At 44.0% G+C, this 12,609-nt stretch overlaps 1 protein-coding gene across 8 annotated transcripts in view; it reads left to right on the forward strand.

Annotated features, from left to right (window-relative positions):
• The window catches only part of TJP1 (tight junction protein 1), a 333,309-nt gene that overhangs the window by 48,885 nt on the left and 271,815 nt on the right, over positions 1-12,609 (forward strand). For 2 of the 8 annotated variants that reach the window (XM_083412726.1, XM_083412720.1), the window contains exon 1: positions 9,145-9,378. The exons of the other annotated variants lie outside the window; for them this stretch is intronic. In XM_083412726.1, the coding sequence (XP_083268852.1) occupies positions 9,212-9,378 (167 nt within the window). In that variant the 5' untranslated portion in view covers positions 9,145-9,211. Of the gene's footprint in view, positions 1-9,144; positions 9,379-12,609 lie in introns of those variants that run through there. 8 annotated transcript variants of the gene reach the window in all.

Genomic DNA, 12,609 nt, shown 5'->3' on the forward strand with positions numbered 1-12,609 from the left:
CTCTGTATGTGTGTGTGTGTTGTGTTGTGTTGTGTTGTGTCCTTTCATTTGTATAAGCAATGGCACTCTCCCCCTGAATTAGTATATGCCATCATGGGGTGTGAATCACCTTTCCATTAGAATTCAGTATGCAATATTGCTGATACAAACAATATTGTTGTTGGTATCCATCAGTCTGAAGAGACAATGGAGTGTGCCTCCAGGGGTGAAGCTGAATCACTGCTTTGTAGCACCAAAGTGATTTCCCTGGGGCGCAAGCCAGGGCAGCAGCATATATGGAGGTCCTGAGTTGCCCAAATGACAGGACCTCTTGGCCTCCTCTTGGCCTCACTGATGTGGTCCAAAGGAAAGCAGAGCAAGACGTTGGGCACCAGCTTGGCTGCAGAACTTGCTGGAAGGAGGTGTACAAGGCACCATCCAAACATCTTAGGGACCCCACTCCGGATTTGTGTAGGGTTTACTCCTTAGCTTTTTCTTCTCCCGAAGATATCCTGCAAGGCAGCGGAAGTTCAGGATCAGCGTTTTTCTCCTCCTCCTCAAAGAGCTCCCTTCCCAGGTTGACAAGCCCCATCTGCCCCTCACTTCCCTCTACAGCACGTGCAGAAACGGCCTTCCTGACCATTGGGCCCACCATTGGTCTTGTCAACTCAAACTGCTGGAGCCTGTCTTCACATGCAGGGGAAGCCCCTAACTCACTGAGGGTCTAGCCAGCCCATTGAAGCCTTTCCTGGGGTGTATGGAGTGTTAGGGGAAGCGTGGGGGACACGTCTGGTGGGGGACACGTCCTGCTCCTTCTGGGGTAGTTTGCTACCTTTGGTTCCTTCCCTGCACTCAGCTCTCCCCTGTGGCTCCTAGGAGCTGTCATCATGCGACAGCAGCCACACACCAAGAGCTTGGTGTGGACAGAAAATAACTGAACACATTGAGTCATATATTGTAGTTGATGGAGTTTTGGGAGACCATATAGCCTAACGCCCTGCTCAATGCAGAAAATCCATAGCCAGAAGAATCCCAGGAGGTGGCTGACACACTCACTAGGTATAGAGATGCTAGGAGAGGAGATATTTATTAGATATTAGCCTTCCTTCTTCACATTTGTGAGTTCAGCAGAGTGCATCCCTTTGCAGCTTAAAAGGGAAGCTTTCATGGGCTAGTTTTAACCTTTTTTTCTGAAGCGGCGAATCTTCAGAAAAGAAGAAGCCTTTTTACTCAGATCAGAATGCACCCACCTCTTCAAGGGTGGCTAAATACTGAGGTTCCACATGTAAAACTCGCTGGGAACTAATGGTAGCAAACTTACAATTTTGCTTGCTGTGGCTGGCGTTCTAGAGTCCAATATTCATTAACTATATCACTATGGTTCTCTGTTTTGCTTTGTTCAGTAACATTTTATACACTTCCACACAGCTCCTTGCTTTGAGTACTGGTCACTAACCATAACAAAAGGAATAGATTGACAGATGGATGATTATGATTTGTTATTTATGACATGCCTCCCACACATATGTCTCAAGGCAATGTATAATGACGACAACCACAAATGAATTTTAAAAGTAGCCACCCATGGCAGAGACCCGTTCACGTAGCTGGGAGAGCTACATACGCCGAAGTGTTGTTTGGTTCCACATTCAGGTTATAGCTGCAAAGCACAGGTGATCGTAGTGGCAGTGGAAGGATTACAATAATATGGGGCTATTCTCAGCGCTAATGAGATTTGGAGTGCTGAGGACAGAGACCCAGAGGGGAGAGGGCAGCGCCAGGCCTCAAAGGATGGCAGTGGCAAAGGTAGCTGCTCCCTCTGCTTCCTGGCACGGCTGTGGGACAGAGCTGCAGCATGGCTCTTCGCTAGCAGCAGCAGCAGCAGGAGAGCCCCAGCCTCATGGGACGGGGCCAAGGGAAGAGCCCAGCAGCCCCCTGCTGAGTGGGGGCAAAGGAGAACAGGTCCCAGGTAACGGGGGGGGGGCAGCAGCTGTAAGGGTAGTGGGGACTTGGAAAGTTAGAGGGAGGGTGGCTGGGGTGGGGGTGGGGAGCAGAGCTGGAGGAGCTCCAGGCAGGCGCAGGGCAAGAAGAGGACGCATGGAGGACCAGCTCCCAGGGAAGCAATGGCAGAGCCGTGTGTGTCTCTGTGTGCCTGCGTGCTTTAGAGAGCAGAGGAGAGAGAAATCCTGGGCACATAGGAGAAAGCTGCTGGAAGGGACTCTCCTGAAAGGACCTGCGTGTGTAAGGTTCAGACCAAGGTCATGCTGAGATCTGTGGCGAAAGGTGTGTGTAGAAAAGAAGCAGCCCTTGGGTAGCCTTTATGTGACCACGGGGGGGGGGGCAGTGAGAGGAGAGCTTTGTTTCTGAACAGTGTGTGTGGGTTGTGTGGATGGGCAGTGAGTTGAAGGTAAGAGTTAAATGCCTGCTCCCATGATTCTTTGGGAGTTGTGTGTCTTAAATGTGCTTTAAATATATGGTGTGTACACAGCAATCGGTTTTGGAGGGCAGAGGGAGATGCTACAAATGCAAAAGCAATGCAGGAGACCAGCTTGAGTTGTGGAGGGGGAAAAGAGGACAAGGATATTTTTTTAAAAGGGAGTTTCTCTGAACAGGAACCATTCTTGAATTAGGGGTTGGGGTGTTTGAAGAACCCTTCATGAGTTGATGTGTAGGAGTACAGGTGTGTTTGGATGTGTATAGATATGTATATAGACATAGGAACCCACAAACCTCACCTCTGGACTCTGAACAAAATCATGCTGCCTCCTCCTCAGTTTCCCTGTAATTTGAGCACAGAACCCCTTAGAATCCCTTCTCCTATTTCTTACAGAATATTTTTGTTTATTTAAACAAGATCATACAGTTCACTAACACACAATAACAAAAGCTAGAAAGAAAAAAGAAACACAGAAAAAAAGAAAAACAACAAAACTGAATGCAAACAAAAAATAAACATACATATGTAATACAAATGTTGGTTGTTTCAGGTTGTTCCTGTTGGGGTTATTATTATTGGTGTTGCGGGCTAGTAACATTTTTTAAAAGATTCGTTTTATTTATAAATATTAGGATATTGTCCTTGAGGTCTCATGATGGTCTCACATAACTTGCTCCAGGCTCTGAGATGGTTCCCACATACAGTGGTACCTTGGGTTACAGGCACGTCAGGTTACAGATGCTTCAGGTTACAGACTCCGCTAACCCAGAAATAGTACCTCGGGTTAAGAACTTTGCTTCAGGATGAGAACAGAAATCGTGTTCCGGCGGTGCGGCAGCAGCAGGAGACCCCATTAGCTAAAGTGGTGCTTCAGGTTAAGAACAGTTTCAGGTTAAGAACGGACCTCCGGAACGAATTAAGTACTTAACCCGAGGTATCACTGTATATGACTTTCACCTGCTTATTGCACACTCTTTGACTGGCAGCTGTGTAACTAGATTCTGTTAAATAGCATTGGACACGATAGGAAAAATCCACCCGGGTCTCAATCTGCAAGAGTGGCCCATTCAAGCATGCTTGTCCTCCATTGGTGATGCTCTAATTGAACAATGAGCATGTATTAGTGATCTGCAGCTAAAATGTCTGAACAAGTCCCCAGTTGTGTTGGAGGTGATGGGAGCCGATACAAAAGCTCTCTCCCTCTCTCTCTCTGTGTAGTGATTTACCTGTATCTGCTCATTCACGTGTACAAAGAACCACTAAGACCACAGCCTTAATTACCTGGGAAGAAACAGATGAGGTCCCTACAGACTGGAGGCAGGGAAATGTCTCCATCTTCAAAAGGGGGGAAAAAGAAGACCCAGGTAAATACCAGCAAAGGTCCTAGAACAGATAATTCATCAGTCGTTCTGTGACACTTAGAAAAGGATGCTGTGATTACTAAGACCCAGCCTGGGTTTCTCAAAAACAAGTCATGCCAAACCAATCTGATTTATTTTTTTGACGGAATTACAAACTTCATGGATCAGCAAGGCTTTTGACAAAGTCCCCCATGATATTCTCACAAGGAAGCTGAAAAATGTGGGATGAACAAGGTTGATTTAGGTGGATTTGTAGCTGGTTGACTGACCAAACCCCAAAATGGTTCCTTATCATCCTGGAAAAAAGTGGCAAGTGGGGTGCCACAGGGTGACAAGTGGGGTGCCACAGGGTTGTGTCCTGGACCCGTTGTTGTTCAACGTCTTTATAAACAACTTGGATGAAGGAATTGAGAAGATGCTCATCAAATTTGCAGATGACACCAAAGCGGAAGGGATAGCTAATGCCGCAGAAACAGAATTCAAAATGTCCTTAACTGATTGGAGAACTGGGCACAAGCTAACAAAATGAATTTCAACAGGGACAAATGTAAGGTTCTGCACTTAGGCAGGAAGAACCAGCTGCAAAAATATAGGGTGGAGGACACTTGGCTTACTAGCAGTACATATGAAAAGCATCTAAGGGGTCTTGGTGGACCACAAGTTGATGCAGCGGGGGGCGGGGGGGGGGGGAGCTAATGCTATTCTAGGCTGCATCAAGAAAAGTCTAGTGTCCAGATCAAGGGAAGTCACAGTCCCACTCTCTTCTGCCTTGGTCAGACCACACCTGGAATACTGTGTCCAATTCTGGGCACAGAATTCCGAGGAGGGAGACCAAGATGATCAAGGGTCTAAACTAAGCCTTATGAGGACAGCTTGAAGGAGCTGGGTGTGTTTAGCCTGGAAAAGAGGAGACTGAGAGGAGATATGATAGCCACCTGCAAATATCTCAAGGGCTGTCACAGGGAAGAGGGAACAAGCTTGTTTTCTCCTGCTCTGAAAGGGAGAACTTGAACCAATGGCTTCAAGTTACAAGAAAGGAGATTCTCACTAAACATTCAGAAAAACTTTTTGACGATTAGAGCTGTTCTGCAGTGGAACAGTCTCTCGCAGGAGGGGGGTGGACTCTCCTTCCTTGGAGGTTTTTAAAACAGAGATTGGATGGTAATTTGTCCTGGATGCTTTAGCTGAGATTCCTGCATTGCGGGGGGTTGGACTAGATGACCCTTGGTCCAATTCTACCATTCTATGATTCCATGATTCTAAGAGGGGCTTTTCCCACATCAACACACAAATGTAAGAATGTAAGAAGAGCTTGCTGGACAAGACCAGTGGAGTGTTCTGTACTCACAGGGTCCACCTAGATGCCCATAGGAAACCTGCAAGCAGGACGTGAGGACAAGAGCGCTCGCCCCTCCTGCAGTTCCCAGTGACTGGTATTCAGTAATGGAGGTGGAGCAGAGCCCTCAGGGTTGGGGGCCACTGATTCATTCATCTACAACCATACTTTAAACACACCCACACAGTAGTGGTACCTCGGGTTACAGACACGTCAGGTTACAGATGCTTCAGGTTACAGACTCCGCTAACCCAGAAATAGTACCTCGGGTTAAGAACTTTGCTTCAGGATGAGAACAGAAATCGTGCGGCCGCAGCAGGAGGCCCCATTAGCTAAAGTGGTGCTTCAGGTTAAGAACAGTTTCAGATTAAGAACAGACCTCCAGAACGAATTAAGATCTTAACTCAAGGTACCACTGTACTTCTGAATAACCGTGCCTAGGATTGCACTGCAGATGTGTAAGGAGCCCCTTCAATATGTTATTGCTGAAATGCCTCAACGCATTGTGTTGACATTCAGTGATATAAAAGTTTAGTGTTGATGATGGTGAATCTGAGAGGGCCCATTCACATGTGCAAATAATCACAACAATGGATTGATGACCATGTGAGTGGCCTGTTCACAAATGCAAATAATCCCTCATTTTGCAACTTTAAACTTATTCATGAACAAGCAAGCCTCTTTGAACTCCGACCTGCTTCTTCGAAATGGTGTTCAGGGTTGAACTGTATGTGGTGCAATTATGGAGCATTGCATGTGTGAATCAGCCTTTCCACTGCTGGCACCCAAAAAGCTCCAAAGCATCACACTGGAGGAGATATTTTTTTTTTTTTTTTTATAATATTTTTTATTGCGTTTCTTTCCAAATTTTGTGCATTGCAAACATACCTACAAATTTACAAGAAACCATTTTTTTTTTTTTTTTTTTTTTTTGTATAGCAAAACAATATAAATCAAACCAAAAAAAGAGTCCTAACTTGGACTTCCCCACCCCTTCCGATTCTGCATTCTTTGTATTAACAATGTCAGCAATTTGTTACCTTATATCATACCTTATTGTAACATTCACATGTTATGTATCCAAATTCAATATATTATGTCACCATTTTTATACCTTTAAAAATAAACGTAACATGTTCAATTCATATTATCTCCTTTTCTCTTTTCTCACTTAATTTACTGTTCACTTAATCATAGTTGCTAAAGCATATCATTTCCAAATCATGCATAATCTTAAGATTCATACAGCTTATAATACTTTTGCAAATAATCTTTAAATTTTTTCCAGTTCGCCTCAATTATTTCTACATCCACATCTCGGATTCTGCCGGTCAATTCAGCTATCTCCATGTAATCCATCAACTGCGTCTGCCATTCCTCCAGCGTGGGTAGATCTTGTGTCTTCCAGTTCTTAGCGATGAGTATTCTTGCTGCTGTACTAGCATACATAAACAAAATTCTGTCCTTCTTTAACACTCTCTGGTCCACCATGCCCAACAGGAAGGCCTCTGGTTTCTTGGGAAAGGTATACCTAAATACCTTTTTCAACTCATTATAAATCATTTCCCAAAAGGCCTTAACCCTTGGGCAAGTCCACCAGAGGTGAAAGAATGTCCCCTCTGCTTCTTTGCACTTCCAACATTTGTTGTCAGACAGGTGATGTATCTTAGCTAACTTGACTGGGGTCATGTACCACCGGTATATCATTTTCATGATGTTTTCCTTCAAGGCAGTACTTGCCGTGAATTTCATTCCGGTGTTCCATAACCTTTCCCAGTCTTCAAACATAATGTTGTGTCCAACATCCTGTGCCCATTTAATCATAGCAGATTTAACTATCTCATCCTGTGTATTCCACATAAGCAGCAAGTTATACATTCTAGATAACAGCTTTGTCTTTGGTTCTAACAATTCTGTCTCTAGTTTCGACTTTTCCACCTGGAATCCAACTTTTTTATCCATTTTGAAAACCTCTTGAATTTGAGCATAGTGTAACCAATCTCGCACCTTGTTTTTTAATTTCTCCTGGCTCTGCAGCTTCCAATTGTCTCCAATTTTTTCAATTAGTTCCCAATATTTCGGCCAGTAGGCCTCCATATTGGGTCTTTTTCGGGCCTTGGCCTCCACTGGTGATAACCACCTCGGAGTTTTACTCTCTAGTAGGTCTTTATATTTCATCCAGACTGCAAAAATTGCTTTTCTGACAATGTGGCTTTTAAACAATTTATGTACTTTAACCTTGTCGTACCATAGGTATGCGTGCCAACCAAAAGCATTATTAAATCCTTCCAGATCTAGGACATCAGTGTTTTCCAACAAAAACCAATCTTTCAGCCAGCAGAAGGCTGCAGCCTCATAGTACAACCTCAAGTCCGGCAGGGCAAACCCCCCTCTTTCTTTTGAATCTGTTAGTATTTTAAACTTTATTCGGGGCTTTTTGCCCTGCCAGATAAATCTAGATATGTCCTTCTGCCATTTTCCAAAACAATCCACTCTGTCCACGATCTGCAAGGTTTGAAACAAAAATAACATTTTCGGCAACACATTCATTTTTATAGCTGCGATTCTTCCCAACAAGGAAAGTTTCAATCTTGACCAAATTTCTAAATCCTTTTTAACTTCCAACCAACATTTCTCATAGTTATCCTTAAATAAATTCAAATTTTTGGAGGACAAATAGATCCCTAGGTATTTCACTTTTTTTACCACATTCAATTCTGTTTCTCTCTGAAACCCCTCTGTTTCTGTAATTGTCAAATTCTTGGTCAACACCTTAGTTTTTTGTTTATTTAACTTAAATCCCGCCACCCGACCAAATTCAGATATAAGTTCCAGAACTCTTTTTGTACTGGGTTCTGGCTCCTGCAGTGTCAAAACTAGGTCGTCTGCAAATGCTTTCAGTTTATATTGTTTCACTCCGACCTCTATCCCTTGTACCAACCGGTCCTCTCTGATCATGTTCAATAGCACCTCCAGGACTGAAATAAATAACAGAGGGGATAGGGGGCACCCTTGTCGTGTCCCTTTCTCAATTCTAAATTCCTCCGTCACCACATTGTTCACTATTAATTTAGCCTTTTGTTCTGAATAAATTGCTTGTAATCCATTCTCAAACCCCCGTCCCACTCCCATCCCTTCCAAGTTCTTCTTCATAAACATCCAAGATATGTTGTCAAATGCTTTCTCCGCATCAATAAAGATTAACACCGCCCTTGTGTTCCTATCAGTCTGCAAAAGTTCCAAAATGTCAATGATGTTTCTAGTATTTTCATATAAGTGTCTACCAGGGAGAAAGCCTGCTTGGTCCTTATGAATTACTTCATTTAATACTTTTTTAAGTCTATTTGCCAAAATGTCTGCAAATATTTTGTAATCCACATTTAGGACACACTGGAGGAGATATTAATGTCATCTCCCTCTTTGTACTTGCACGTGTGTGTGTGTGTGTGTGTGTGAGAGAGAGAGAGAGAGAGAGAGAGAGAGAGAGAGAGAGATGCACTCCAATGGCCTGTTCACATGCAAAACCATTACTAAACCACCTTATGAAGGCATTTATGTGCCTATGTGTGTGAATCAGCACTTCTGCCCCTTAAATGATCCAAAAGCGTTGCACTGGAGACCACACCAATATTTTCTTCTATCTTTGAGTTTGTGTGTGTGTGTGTTGTAGCTGGGTTGGCCCATTCCCACGTGCAATCGGGCTAATCATGACGCGATAGGTACGCACGTGTGAATGAACCCGGAGGGGGGCGGAACAGGAGCAGGGATCGCAAAGGTGGGCAAGAGTGAAGGGGCGAGGAGGAGGAGAAAGAGGAGCTCCTGTCAGCTGAGGGAGAGCGAGAGAGAGAAAGAAAGAAAGAAAGAAAGAGCGAGGCAGCAGGAGGAGGAGGAGAAAGGAAGAGGCGAGCGCGAGCGGGGAGGAGAGCGGAGCTGCAGGAGGAGGAGGCGGGGGCGGGGGGGGGCTGCCCGGCGCGAGCGAGCGGGAGCGCGAGGGAGCGAGGGAGCGCGGCAGGAGCAGGAGGAGGAGGAGGAGGCGGAGGAGGGAAGAAGCGCGACGCAGGGACGGCAGATGCCTGGAAATAAAAATTTGATGATTGCATGCAGCGGCTGGAGAGACTCTGTCGGTGGCGGCGGAGGGGACGCAGCAGGGACCGGGGGGGCGACGGCAAAATGAAGTATCAGAAATACCTGACTGTCTTGCAGATGGCCATCGGGGTGACCGCCTCCAACCGGGGCAGCCTCATGCCCTTAAAGAGGAAGCTCTGGTGAGTAGCGGGCGCCGCGCTGCGGGGTCTGGGCGCCGCGCCGGCCGGCCGGGATGGGCGCCTGCCCCGCTTGGCTTGGGGGCCGGAGAGCCGAGCGCGCCCACGCGCGCCACCCGGGCGAAGGCAGCTCTCCCCGCTGACCTGCTCTTCCACGGCCACGCAGCTCGGCTCCGCGGGGCCAGGAGTGCTGCATTAATTAAAATGCGAGCCGTGGCAAATCGGCAGAATCGCCCGGTTTCTTTGCAGTGAAATCCTCCCTCGCTGTCATCTGGATGCTGGAAAGACACCGGCGCACCAGGGGGGGTTTCCGTGAATTATTTGCGGCAAAACAGCCCCCCTTCCCCGCAGAGTCAGACCTTGATGCTGTGCTTAGTAGTTTTCTTTTTTCTTTTCTCGCCCCTCCGTGTCTGTGTGCGGGGTGGGGGTGGGGGTGGGGGAAGAGAGGCTTCGTTGCCATAACCAATTGGAAGCTGTTTTAGAGTTCAAAAGTGTCATGCTTTGCACTATCAAGCTCCCAATCTATTTCTTTTTTAACTGAGGATGTTGGTTAAATTTGATCTGAGATCATGGATGCTCTTCCAGAGAGATACAGAGGGGGAGTGATAAGGGAGGGCCTTTATGGATTTCAGAACATGGAACATAGTCTTTGATCTGCTTGGTAACAGCATTTTGATTTTTTTAAAAACCCTAGATGAATAAAGTGTGTTTTATCCTTGCCAAATAATTGGTGCTTATGATAGTTACTGGAGGGGGTGGGATGTGTGAGAGTGTGTGTGTAATGCATTGTGAGAATTTGACCTTAGCTGCTTGATTCAGAATTATATAGTGCATGTGTGCTTTTCTCTGTTTCCTCCCGTGGCTTTTGCTCAGCTCCTCTCTGTGCACACGGCATGTTGAGGGGGTAGACTGTCATATTGTGATTATGTACTGTGGGTGAGTAGGGTGCAAAGATGCATTGCAATAACTGGTGACTTGTGAAGGATCAGTTTGATTTCAAGCAATAGGACATGGGTAGTTTTTAGAAGGAAAAACCTGAAGGAGAATAAAATCTAAAATCAAACTGAATAGGCTGACATGGGGGGGGGGGGACAGAGCATAGCAGAATTGCCTCAACTATTTGGTTTAACAATATAGCACTACAAGTTTCCATGGGGGAGGGGAATGGCAGAACCAAAATCCATTTACTTCTCATATGCAATTCTTCATCTTTTGTATATGTGATTTTCTTTTTGATGTGCAAAATGAAATGTAGATACATAATGGATGCATCTTTCTCTCTCTCGCCCTGCCTCCTGTCTCTGGCCAACAAGAGAGAGGCATTCATCATATTGCTTAAATTGTATTAACATATTTGAAGGTCCAGTCATGTACACAAGCTTAAAAAGCCACATCTGAGCAGTAACTTGCTCTCCTCCTGACCCTCGGTTGCAGAGAGAGAGTGTAAAATGTCAGAGGGGAAAAGTGCTGATGGCACAGAAGGTAGCTGGAGCATCTTAGAACCACCAGCTAATAGTCTGCTCCTGTTTCCTGCACTTGATATGATTGATTCTCTCTCCATTCAGATAGATTAGCAGAATATATGACATGAGAAAGAGAGTACAGTGGTTACTACTCTGCTCATCTGAAGCCTCGTAGTGAGTAAGGAATACTGCCATGACTATATGTGAAATGCACGTTGCTCATTCTGTCCCATGGCTTGCCCTTTATTCCCTCTGGCAGATATTTTTTACAAGCTTTTTTTTTACCGGCTTAGAACCAATTTAGCTGGTTTCAGGATCACAATATAAATATCATAATATTTAAGGAATATGCAAACACCTTGTATGCCTTTTCTAAAGAACTTCATATAGCATAGCAACTTAACTTACCATAACTTAACTTAAAAAATCATTGCCAAGCCTATTATGTTACAGTAAAGAAGAGTTGAAACTTTTATTTAAAAACCAGTTGTTTGCAGGGGTTCCTATGGCCATGTTCTCATTTGTCTGGGACACATAAAATGATAATTTAGCTCACTCTCAGCAGAATCATCTCTCTTCATTTTGCTGATAGTGCATGTGAGTCATTGAGGTGTATACAGATGCTAATGATAAAACATTATTTGTCAGGAACAAAACTGAGCATTAAATAGGTTCTATTTTTATACTGTTTTGTGTGCTCTCTTCTAAGTACTCTCAGATCATTGTACAACCTTGCTGTAGAAGTTGGGGGAAAATCATTTACAGCTCCCCGGCTATCAGGCATGAGTGTATTGTACATAAGTTTCTCAATGATTGTTATGAAGGATCAAAACAAGGTTGCGCTGTGAGTGTGAAGTCTAATGGACACTTATAGGCAAATTTGTTGATAGGCTGCAGGACGTGCTTAAGTTCTTTCTGTCATTATGTTTGCCTTGTGGCTTTAACATCCTTTTACATGACTATGTTTTATAAGAGCATCCTTAACCTGAATGACAGTACAACATAAAATCCAAAAGTAAGCAGATGTTCTTTAAAAAAAGATTAGCTGTGTTTTTGCCGAAGGGTAAGAATTCATGAGCATAAAAATTCTGGTCTTTGATTAAATAAATTTTATTATGTTGTTATTATTATTATTATTTTAGAAAATATTTTATTAGTATTAGAATGATGTGTGATTTTCATGTACACCATCCTGGAGTCCATAGTTTGGATGAAGGTGCTGTTGAGAAAATTACAAAATAATAAATGAATAAAAACTGACCTAAGAAATGTTTTTCTGCCTACTTAGTAACAAGAAAAGTATACATTTGGCTATGTTACATTGGAAGTGCAGGTCACAACCCTTTTACAAACAAACAATGCACTGCATGTGAAAGAAAATGAGTCAATCTGGTTTTTAATTACATATTTCAGCTTTTATGAATTCAAGTATCATGCTTTGAAAAAAAGAATGAAAATCAGGTTTTACGTATTCTGGTTTGCTCTCAGGTCAGTAACATCTGTGATATATGTTACATACAGTTACTGCAAGCAAAATAGACTGTTTAATAAAAACGGTTTAAAATACTCTTATCTTTTGCTGGGGGAGATAATCCACCTGAATCCCACTGAATGAAAAAATGCAAAGGTAGTGGCGACTGTTTGCTTCCTCCATGGAACATCTGCCACTCTAATTTCTTCCACAATAAAAGGTCTTGTCCTATGGAACATTAAAAGCACAGCTTCATTACTATACGGCTTGTTTTTGTTTGTTTCTCGTGTTTCATCATCA

This window comes from Podarcis tiliguerta, assembly GCF_965153285.1.
Source record: "Podarcis tiliguerta genome assembly, chromosome: 14".
Classification (NCBI taxonomy): Eukaryota; Metazoa; Chordata; class Lepidosauria; order Squamata; family Lacertidae; genus Podarcis; species Podarcis tiliguerta.